This window comes from Clarias gariepinus, chromosome 10 (assembly GCF_024256425.1).
Source record: "Clarias gariepinus isolate MV-2021 ecotype Netherlands chromosome 10, CGAR_prim_01v2, whole genome shotgun sequence".
Classification (NCBI taxonomy): domain Eukaryota; kingdom Metazoa; phylum Chordata; class Actinopteri; order Siluriformes; family Clariidae; genus Clarias; species Clarias gariepinus.
In genome coordinates, this window is record NC_071109.1 from 27051959 (window position 1) to 27064584 (window position 12626).

General features: G+C 38.3%; 1 protein-coding gene across 1 annotated transcript in view; it reads right to left on the reverse strand.

Moving 5' to 3' along the window:
- cald1b (caldesmon 1b) overlaps positions 1-12626 on the reverse strand; it is a 40998-nt gene extending 28372 nt beyond the window's left edge. Inside the window, exons 1-2 of the mRNA XM_053506561.1 lie at positions 12536-12626; positions 546-658 (exon numbers count right to left, since the gene is read on the reverse strand). Coding sequence (XP_053362536.1) covers positions 546-619 — 74 coding nt within the window. The 5' untranslated portion in view covers positions 620-658; positions 12536-12626. The remainder of the gene's footprint in view (positions 1-545; positions 659-12535) is intronic.

A 12626-nucleotide genomic window follows, 5' to 3' on the forward strand; every position in this document is an offset into this window, starting at 1 on the left:
ATAGAGAAGCTAGCTGGGAGACTGCTGTTTAGATTGAGAAACACAGGCCTTTCCAACTTGGCTTGAGAGAGATGGAGAGAGAGAACAGACAAACAGAAATAGTAATAAGGGTGAGAGATATGACAAAAACACCATACTGAAATACATTCTCACAACATATGATATACTGCCATCATATTTTGGTATCTAAATAATATTTATAAAATCATACACCGGATCCACCCTATAATGGCTGACCCTCTGCTCTGATCCTGTAATGTACATGTGACGAATAAAGCGACGGCTTAACTATTAACACAGGACCGAACTAGTCATGTTGATGTTCCACACCATTAAGCATCATTAGAAATGGACCAAATGTAGGCATCTAAAGGTCAGGGGTTCAAGCCACAAGACACTGGGCGGCACTGCATGGGGCATTACTGACTGTTTTATTCCTTTCATACTGTTTTAACATGAACTTAAATGAGGGTGGCGGAATATGTGTGAGACAAAAAAAAAGGCATCGCTGTGTGCGTGAGTGTGTGTGTATGAGGTTGCTTTACTTTTCCGCTTCTCTTTGCATCTCTTCTCGCTTTTGTCTCCGGAGCTCCATGCGACGTTCAAAGTCCTCATCCATGGTGTCTGGTGCAGAGGAGCCTCTAGTGTCTTCACGTCACTGTGGGACAAAACAGATGGATTATTGAAGCAGGTGAAAATGCGATCTAGGACTAGTCCAGTCTTTCCGTCTGTCTGCATTATGTCCATACTTTCCAACACAATCCCCGCTCACTTTTTCCCCCTTTGACTTTAACTACCAGAAAAGGCAAATGCTGCACCATCCCTACACGCTTTCTCTACATCTTCGGTTTGCCCTTAGTGTCTTCTACCTGTCTTCTGGCCTGGGACACAACAGTGACAGGATCAAGATGCACAGGCAACAATGCTATAATGTAAAAAAGAGTATAAAATAATACTGTAAATGCGAAATAATAAAGCACTTATACTCCTACATCTCCTACTAATAATAACAATTCTTAATAATAATAATAATAATAAATGAATAAATAATTAAAAGAAATGAATGTTAGTTAAGTCTCGTCAGACTTCAGCATCACCAGTAAACTAATCACCGGCCTGATCGTCCTGCACCTGTTTCTCATTGCTTCTGATTTTTACGTTCAAATGATTCCTGGGACACTGCGTGACTTAACAAACAAAAAACGTTCCCCGGGAAATGGGTCAGATACAGGGACTGAAAATGAGAACCAAAAAAAGTTGTACAGGAGGACTGTTCCTAAAGACCACATAAAAAAATTCAAGAAAGTCTGACTCTTTGGAAGTAAACTAAGGTGAAATAAGGGGTGGCTCAAGACTTTTATCCCGTACTGTACTAAGCAGATCTGTAGTATAGATCTTACAGGATGACAGTTTATCATATATGATAGAGTTAAACCATTAAATGCTTTAAAGCCCACAGCAGTACTTTAAAATCTCTCCTTAAAGAGCTGTTGTGAATTCCGATGAGCGCAGCGTGAAGACCCCTCTGGACTGCTGAGATATCAGGGAATATCGTTTACTTTACAGCGTTAAGGTGTTTTTTTTAAGCTTTCTCTATGGGTAAGTAAGACAGAAGGGACAGCACGACCTATCGGAAATCGCAGAACACAAAACACATGGTGCGGGAAATGCGATATTTGACTTCTTTCTCAGGTCAGCCAAGAAAGGAATAAGAGATCCCATCAAAATCATGCCACTTCCAGACGTTCTGGATAAGACAAATCTAATACAAATAAATCCCCAGTGCTGGTGAGTTTATGTTTACAGCCTAAGTTTTCTGTGCTTTATTTTCACATCGCAAAAACATATTCTTTTGGCTCGAAAAAAAATTACGTATTCAGCTGCAGGGACTTTTAGTTAAACAATAGTGTAATTTGCTTACATTGCCTAAAATAATGAATGGTAATTTAACCAGAATTAAGCGTAATTGAAAACAGATACAGTATACTGTATGCTAATAGCATTGTGAGCTTTGCTATTTAACTAAAAGCCTTCCTGCTATGTACAGTAACCTGAGCATTAACAACAATGTATAGAGAGGGGAACTATACAATAAGGTGCTAAATCAAAAAGGTGCTACATACGTGTAACATAAATGAACACCTAATTAGCTGACTATCTAAGACAAACCAATTTTACACCATAAATTATCAAAAACTATTCTAAAGTACTATACAAAAGATATTCCTATACAAAAGATAACACAAGACAACATAAAAATGCACATGCAAAGGAGGAGCAACACGACGACATGACATGAACAGTGCAATAAACTGTGATATTAAACAAGGTAACGGATAATAATCTGCACCTTTAATAGATTAAAAGTAGTTTAAATGAAGCGGGTTACAACTTTTTCCCTCACTCACTCACTCATCGTCTATACCGCTTTATCCTGTATACAGGGTCGCGGGGGGTCTGGAGCCTATCCCAGGAGGCTTAGGGCACAAGGCGGGGTACACCCTGGATACGGTGCCAATCCATTACAGGTCACACACACACACACTACAGGCAAATTAAGGACGGCAATTGGTCTAATCTGCATGTCATTGGACTGTGGAAGGAAACCAGAGTACCTGGAGGAAACCCACTAAGTACAGGGAGAACATGCAAACTCCATACACACAGCGACATTAATTGAACCTGGCCGAGATTCGAACCCAGACCCTGGAGGTGCAAATCGACAGTGCTGAGCAATAAGCCACCATGCCGGAACTTTTATATTAACTCATGACAAATCCTAATATCACATGAAGGTAAAAATGTCAAGCTGTGGATTCACGCTACCAGTCAAAAGTTTGGACACACCCTCTATTCCGTGGTCTTTTCTGATTTTTCTTTCTTTCAAAAAATTTTTTTTTCAATAATCTCCTCAGAACAGTTGATATTGAGATGCATCTGCTACTTATGTTCTGTAAATCCCTCATAACGGCTCTAATCTCACGTGCTGGTTGTTAATTGGTGATTTCTGAGGCTGGTGACTCTAAATGAACTTCACCTCTGCAGCAGAGGTAGGTTTTGGTCTTGCTTTCCTGGGAAGGTCTTCATGAGAGCTGGTTTCATCATGGTGCTTGATGGGCTTTACAAATGCACTTGACCATTCTGTTCTTGCAAGAAGTATTCCAGAACAGCTGACCTTCATGTCTTAAAATAACAACTGACTGTTATTGTTGTTGTTACTAAATGACCTAATGCCATGTGAGTTATTTCATAGGATGATTTAAAAAGATGCAATTAGAGCTCAGCCTCAAATCACATGCTTTCCAAAAATTTACGTAAATAAATGATATTAAGAAATACAGTGGAATATTGTGACTAAATGACTTTATTTCATTATTAAAATATAATTATTATGTTAAATGATTACATGTTAAAGTAGCCTTCTTCTCTGCCCAACTTTAAGGGGGCGACGCCCCTGCGCCCCGTATTGACTGGCCACCACTGCATGGATTGCTGTTACTGTATTAATGTTCTGGTGTCACACTTCCATCTATCATATTTCACAGCATCAGCTTAGAAAGTCTTTGCAATTATTCACCTTCATCCTCCATCATGGACATGAGAATGAAGTGACACAACGAACACCCCGGATTTGTGCCTCTATGCACAACACAAGTAGGATGCTCTAGGATGTTTTTCAAGCACGAGGAAGATAGATATGTTTTTTAATGTGGGTCGGATACACAGTTTACAGCTAGAGAGTAAAAAATTATTTGCCTGCTTACAATCGATGCATTTACACCATGGTTTATCCCACTTTCCTGAATCCTTTTAAAAGTACAGGTTTGAAAGCCGCATCGTGACAGAATACAGAGAGAAAGGTTTTCATATATATATTACCTATATGGTCACATATATTAAAAAAAAATATATATATACAGTATTATATATCTAAATATTACCAATTTCAAAATATGATGATTTAACATACACAAATCAACCAAAACACTAACACCACTAACCAGGTGAATTGAATAACATAATTGTCAATTATATCCCAGAAAACCATCATGGATTTCAAATCATCATGGCACATCCATCCGTGTAGGGACCACGGACGAGTCAAGCCAATGCCGGACATGATGGAACGGCAGAACACCCACTGCACTGCAGCAGACTAGACACGGGGCTCAGCAGGCAACGTGCCCAAGGCTGCCGATCTGGCCCTCGCATTTTCCAGATCCTAATCCGATCAAGTTCCCATGGGATACACCAGACAAACAAGTCTGATCTATGAGGGCCACAATGAATCCGTTGGCAACATCCCAGTGCCAGACACCACAGAACACCCCATTTAGGCTAGTCTTAAAATAACAAAAGACCAAATTGTTATTTTAAATTGATTATGACTTAATACTTGCAGCATGGCCATTTAATGTTCATGCAACTTATCAGACTGTATACTTAAACTAACACTCATTATTTGGGTTCTTAGTTAATAAGTACTTAACTGCATGAGTTTTCTTTTTCTTGAACCATAACTCGTTAGTAAAGTGTCTAATTTGTCTACAGAAATTCTAAGGAGCTGTTCTGGACTTGTTATAGATTTCCCAGGCACTCTGCCTTTGAACCGCGAGAAGGATCAGATTCATAAATCATTTCCACATGACACAAGCTGAATACATTTTCTAATTTACACATCTGCCACTGGTTACAGTTTCCGAGCATATTTCCTCCTTCATATCTCTGTCTCTGTCTCTCTCTCTCTCTCTCACATGGTCTTGAAAGTCAGAATTCCATTCCTTCAATGGCCAGTGTAAATAAATCGTCTCTCTTCCAAACAAAGACCTCAGGGGCATTGCTTGGGTTATATCAAATTATTTCAGGTATCATAACAGGAAAGAGATACGTGCAGAAAAAAACAAACAAACAAAAAAAAAAAACCTGGATGTCTATGAAGCCATCTTTTTTTTCCAAGAGTCAGCAAAGTCATGCTGAGGTCACGGAGCTCATTCTGGTAAAGTGAAGGAACATGTATAGTAAGGTTAAATCAGCGTAATGATCTAGCCTGTGTGCTGTTTATAAAGGTTCATTATATGAAGTTTAGACAAGTCCACAGAGAGGAATGTGCTTACTGAAATGCAGTGCAATCTCCAGATGGAACGTGCTAATGATCCAATTTATTCAGAAAAAATATCACCCTTTTTCTATAATATATAGATAATATAAATAATAGTAAACAGCTAACAAGAGGAAGTATAAGACTGGGCATGATGACTGCGGTGAGGAACCTCAGCAGGTTGCTGCCTAAATTTGTTTCCCGTCATGTGACTACGGCGGATCTGCAACATAAGGTTGGAATTTAAAAGTGCGACATTCTCAGATGATGCTGTATCTCTCGAAAGCAGATCAACAGAGCACTGATTCATCACTGCACATAGAAACGCTAAGGACATTTTCTTCCCACTTGACCTCATTCATTCATTTATTCATTCATTTATAACAGATCTATCTCGGTCAGGATCATAGTGGACCTGAAGCCTATCCTGTTTCATCACAGGACACAGGACACTTATTCCATGCAGCAATGCTATAACAGAGCAAGTTAGAGTCACAAATCCACCTACAGTATGCTTGTTTTTGTAAAAGGGGAGAAAACCATAGGAAAAAATCACCCACAGACAGTAACATGGGATCGAGATGGTACCCAAGAATCTTGAGCTGTACTTGAGCACTTGACGTGTATGTGCAAATGCATGGCAAATTTGTAACACAATTCCACTTGGTTAAATCAGATAACCTTCATTCATCTCTTATGAGACCAGGGTCAGAGCTCACTACCACACCAAAGAGAAACAATTGGCTTTCCTTTTTTTTTTGGGACTTTTTTGGTCTCTTTTATCATGAGTGGGGGTGGGGGGGGGGGGTATAGGGGGGTCACCATATTAGATCTATTGATCCGCAAAGACCTGGCACAGGTTTTACATCGAATGCCCTTCCTGTTGCAACCCTCCCGGTGGTTGGGATGTATGGGGCGTAGGTTTACATTCCCAACAGTGGCGACTCTGAGGTGAAATTAGCATTTACTCCATTTACCACCTGTTTGTTGGTCTATAACCTCCTAAATATCCGAAAGAACCTTGAAGAAATACATATAAAAGCATCCAAAATCACTTTTCTTCCATCTCCAGATGCCCATTCCTGGGGTTCCCCTTCAGAGACACGTAGAATCAACATTCGCAGGTCTAAAATATGACAGTGCTTGGATCCATGACATGCAGTAAAGTGGAGTAAGTGAGTAGGACTGGTTTTGTTTGGTCTGTTGCTCTGCACTGTGTACAGGCATAACCAAACATGGTCAAACACACTGATGTGCTGTGACTCTGCGCTGATATTCAAGTACATTTTCTTTCTAAATAGATATGATATCTTTCGGGAACCAGCGTGTAATCAGAATGATCTATGTGATCTGACCTAACTTATCATCAGAACTCAAGCAGTTAATCAGATATTTGATAAAGTCTCAAATGTCTTGGATGAACTTCTTCCTCCATATAAGGCCACGACAAATTCGAGCCGTGTAGCTGTGTGCTTGCACCAGAGTTTGGTTTGCACCAGTCAGTGTAAGCGAGGAGAGGAATCAGTTAACAATCACACTAAATGCATCCTGTCGCCTTGCACCTCCAGGGTCCAGGTTCGATTCCCGTCTCTGTGTGCATGGAGTTTGTATGTTCTCCTCATGCTCGGTGGGTTTCCTCCAGGTACTCCAGTTTCCTCCCACAATCCAAAGACCAGCAGATTAGGCTAATTGGTGTTCCCAAATTCCCCGTAGTGTGTGAATGAGTGTGCAAGTGGGTGTATTTGGGATGGATTTGCACCCTGTCCAGGGTGTACCCCGCCTTGACCCCTAAGTTTCCTGGGATAGGTTTCAGGCCCCCGCGGTATAAATGATGAGTGAGTGAATGATTACATACATGAGAATAAAGAATACATAATCGATACTTGCTAGATAGAGGTCTGTCTCTAATTAAGTGGGATATTCTCGCGTTCTGTACAGAAGCTTTGGTATTTATTGTGCACCTGGATCTTGTACTAGTTGATGACTGTTTGAATGAACAAGCTTACTCTTTTTTGCAAACAAATCAACCCATATATACAGTAAATGCATGTGTACACATTCGGCTTTTTCTTTACACTGATCATTGCATGCATGTTTATGCATTTGTCAAACACTTTTATCCATAGTTATAACAATGGGGCATAACGACGTATCTGTATCTGTTTAGGATACCAGATATCTGTTTCAGTGTTTGCATTTGAAAGCAGGTTTACATTCAGGCTACTAGTGAGTTTATATTCGGAAAATAAAACTAAATTACTCTTTTAGAAAATTGCGTCTGTTTAAATTTTTAAAGGAAAATTTTTGTATTTATTTCACAAAATATAGATAAGAAAAAATATAATATAGCTAGTAGATTCATTTTCAACCGTTAAAACTCTGTCCAGGAAGCTACTAAGGATGCATTAATAAAAGTTATGGATTTTTTGTGTAGGACCTTGCCTTCGACTGCCTATTTATGTGATCACAGTCTAGATCCACAATTCTGGTTACGGGAAACGTCCATAAACTTTTCTGGGAATGTTTTTCCTTGGCTTTGTCTCTTTATCGTAGGGGTTCCCATATTAGATCATTAGATCTGATTAGATTAGATTCATAAGATCTGGTACAGGTTTTATGCCAGATGCTCTTTCAGTCACAACCATACCATTTTCTAACCAGCTTTGGTTCTGGCAATGGGTTATATGGGGTATAGGGTTAAGGGTCTCGCCCAAGGCCCAACAGTGGTGGTGGTGGCTGGACTTGAACCCCCAACCCTCTACCAATCAGCAACCCAGAGCCTCTACCACCTGAGCCACTACCGCCCCCTGTCTTTAAAAATTAACATGAAAAAAAAATGTTTTATTTAATATTGTATTTCTGTTTGGATACTTTTCTAATAGCTAGATTGTTTAATAATAATATCTCACTGGGGATGGTGGCTTTGAAGAAGGTAACAAGGCCAATTATTTAAAACTAATGGGATGGCGAAGTCCATTAAATCAAGCCAATGTAATTAGATGAAGTACTTTTGTAACTAGGCATACAGCTGTGCAGCTCAGCGTTCAGCTCCTTGCTCCAGTCTGTAATATTTAATCTGCAATGGCACACACACAGTGGTATGATAAATATTTCCAAGGCTTGCTTCAATTTATACACCACCGCCTGGGGCTTTTTAAATTTCCTTGACAGGCAGGAATAAAAATCTTTTTGAAATCACATGTTGGCATTCACACATATTTTTCTTACAGCACACGTTACACACAAACACGTGCGAACAACACCACGCACCAGTTCCATTAACAGGTGAAGTTGTAGGTAGTCAAGTAGAATTCATTGCCAACATTCTATCAACATTATGATAACACCAGACATACTGTAAACTGTATATGTACGGCATGTCTGCTGGGCATATGCTGTACATATATACTACATATTAACTAGTATTTGATTCCACATATATATATAAATCTAATATTTGATCAACATCCTTCAGCATTGAATACATTACACAATGTGGTGGTCAGTTCATTTATGAAAATGTTTCCTCATGTGTTTTTGTGAAACCTCTGCATCATATATTGGTGCTTTATATTATGGTGATGTCTCCGCTGTCTAATTGGACCATAAACAACTAGAAAGCTAAAAAACATTTTCATGACTCTTTAATAGAATACATTAAACATTTCCATATTTTCTCCCCTACCAGTACAGCTTTACTATATATTTCGTTTACTTGTCATGTTTTCTAACAACCGAAACCTCCAGGAAAGTCTGTTACTGCTCAATGTGCTAGTGATTCTCTCAAGTAGGACAATTTACTCAGTTTCCAGATTTCTCCCGTACACACCAGGATGCTTGTGCAAGAGACCCTAATTGCAATGCAACACATTCCCTGTCTCCTGGGAGACGAAGCATTGATCACAGCCAGACACATGCTCGTGCACTCTGCTGCAGAAGGCCTCCATTCCCGTGGCTTATACCATCTAAGGAGAAGGACCTGTCTTGGCATGACAGTACTCCAGCTCCAAAGGCTTTCCACTGTAAGACGCCTGCTTAGTGTATGATAAACAGCATGCTAGAATGGAACTGTTTCAAGGACTCAATCTCAAAGAGGTTTTTTTTTATTACTCAATGAACACCTGCAGATCTCTCAGAGCTTACTCGATGGACCTACCCGAAGATAAGATGGGCACGGCTTGTTTTGCCCTCATGATTGAGGAACGTTAAATGTGCCAGCTCTGATTAGGCTGTGCTATGCAGGAGTTCTGTACTCTATTTCTAATCCAGATAATTCATTACAGTAACTCGTTCAGTAACCAGATGTAGAATAGCTTCACTGAGCAGCAGTCTGTTTAGTGGCGTTACTGTATTTCAGGACACAGAAAATCATAACTGAATGAAAAGCATCTAACAAAAATGTGCAAAAGATTTGTCTCATTTCTAAAAAAAAGATTGTAAAAGATTTTAATTAATAAAAGATTGTGCTGGTGAATTACAGAATCATATACACTGCTGTATTAATATGTGTGTGGTCTACGAAACTCGTTCAGGCTCGGAAATTTTAACATTTTATACTGCTTCTAAATGTTACTCTTCTGAATAACCTCAACCAAACGTAAGTAAATTTTTCACTTGGTTCCCCCAAATGTGAAAAAGTGAAGATTTAATTTATTATAATTATAGGAAACAATAACCCAGACAAGAATTTTACAATCGGATAGCGCTCGCTTTAATCATACGGCCTACATTCACACACACGTCTCATTAATGTCTCTTCACTCGATGGATCTCCGTTCACACTAACATCACTGTCTGAAATAATTACTACTTTATTCAGTTATGATTTTGTAACCAAACTTTTTTTTTTGATGGAGCATCATGGACATTTTAAGAGCCTATAGCTTATTAGAAACTGTATTGATTAGGCTTATGCGTGTATGCAAAAACTTGATTAGATATCTCTAAGCAGACTGACTGTTTTTGTGTGCCTACTCTGGCTCTTTGTCTGATTTGTCTGATAAAACATTTCTATCTGATTTTGGTGAAACATATTTTTGCATTTGCAAAGTAGAATAAAGTAGAGTAAATAGAGTAATGTCAATGTATAGTAATCACTAAATCCAATTTTGTGTTCAGGAGTCCACCCAGAGTACTTTAGCCATTTTTTTTTGTAGTTATATAATAAAGATATACAGGGCTCAGGATTGTGCAGTATAGAGTGACATATCCTGAGCCCTGTATATCTGTATTATATAACTACAAAATAATAATAATAATAATAATAATATAATTGTTTATTTTAAGAGTTCTCATATTCTGGTAGTGTTTAGATTTACACGTTATAAAAGTAATGATAACTTTCTTTAGACCTCATAAGCGCATGTATCTATTTTTAATCCTCATTAACTCATTAAACTGTGTTGCCGGCACGGATCTGTGCCGCTTAGATTTTTAAAGTTTAACCATTAAAACACCAAAGTACATTCTTCTCTCCTGACTATTTTCCCTTCAGTAATCCATCATATCCCCTCTAATCACTTCAACAACATCACCAAATCAGACTGAGCAATGTTTAAACCTGGGCAAAGGCTTCGCAGGAGACCTTTTAGCCTTCAGTCAGCTAACTGGTAACCAGCTTAAACATGTATTTTATATTACTGCAAGTCGTTTACCTGAAACATTTACCTGAAAACTCTGTATGATAATAAGCTAAACTCTTATTTTCACCTGCACTTAAACCTCAACCACCAACAGCTAAATAATATTAATATAATTAGCTAATTAACACTGGTTTAATACCTGGCTAGCATAGTTAGCTAGCTAGTTAATGACCTCAAAAAAGCAACTGAAATGAAATAAAATGAAAATAAAAAAAATACAGTATTAGGTTTATTTCCAGTCCACAAGTGGTAAAACATATAATATTCTGTAGCAGTTATTTATTTTCTACTATACAGCTATTTAAACCCATGAAATACATTTTGTACTGTATTTGTACTGCAATGCAAATGGCATTATTGTAAAAACAAACCAGACTACAGCACATGTTTTAAATAATTAAAGTAATTTCTGTAGTATCTGACAATAAGGGCCTTTAATTACAGTACACACATTTCTTTTTTTTTTCACAGTGAAGCAGCTTCTACAACATTTGTATTCTCTAATATGATCAAATGTTGATGATACTGTATTACATTAGCAGCAATAAAGATGCCAAATATGACAAACTCATTTGGTCTTAAACCAATCGAGTGCAAAAAAAAATCACAAGCGTGACACGTTTGTCTATCAATTGGTATAAAAAACAAACCACTGCAACTGTCAGGAGAAATAATACTATAATAAATCAGCAATCTTTTTTTTCTTTTCTTAAAGGGAATTCTAGTGTTTTTTCAGACAACCCGTCATGCTGTAGCTTTCTTTCATCTTCTTTTTCTTTTCATCATCTGTTTTTGGTTCATAAACTGGCTATTAAAGACTTAGCTCATTGAGTTGACACTTAATGTTCTATACAATTTTGTGCACCGATACTTTACAGTCATTTATGCTTTAAAAAAGAACTATTTCTAAAAGTGTATGAATTTGGCCATTAATGCCACACAGTGCAGCCAGTGGTTCCCTCCTTTGTCCCATTTTTTTTTTTGTCCTTTCTGTAAGAAGCGACCCCAACATCCTACGTCCAAACACCCCTAATGCTACATCAGACCCTGAGATCAGATGTTTCAAATGTATCTACTGCTGACCATTTCACATACTCCCATTTATGGCCATACGGATCTACAAACACACAACTGCATTTGATCTCAAATGATAAGCAGAGACTGACCTGGTTATTAGTACTTGGATACATGAGCACTGGGAATGCTAGGTGCTGTAAGCGCTTTTAGGGCAGTGCTGGGTTAACAGGATTTGGGTTATTGATCAGGACATCAGGGGCGTCAATCTCCAGCACTGGCAGCTTCACAGCACTGGGCCTTTGAGCAGGACCCTTAACTCTTACTGCTCCTCGGAATGTCTCATTCATGGAATGTCTCATGGAATGTCTCAATGTCTCATTGCACATGACCTTGTGAACCCAGCTTTCTAAACAAGCTGCAAAAATAGAATTTCGCCATGCTGTAATGTATTGTCAGAAACTATAAAGGAAAATTTCATACAGAAACCGCCAAAGTTTCAAAATATGTGGCAAAAAGTGGCAAAATATATTTATAAAGCAGAGTTTCTTCAAACAGATCTTATGCCAGAAATATGCAGCAAATGTCTATTATTTATTTCAGATATTAAAAGAAATCATATTTTTTTTTATTATAAAGCAAAACTATGCAAAGAATCATAAATCCCCACACAGAGTGAACACTTAATGTTTCATGTATAATTTATGTTTAATGTTTATCATGTTTAATGTAATCCTTCTGATGTAAATCTGATGTCAGGGAGCAGATAAAAGTTTCTTACCTGATTAAGTGCAGTCTGAGCCGCGCGCTAATGAGGAACGCGATCATGCGCGCATTTCACCGAATCCGCTAAATAAAGCGCACTGGTGAAG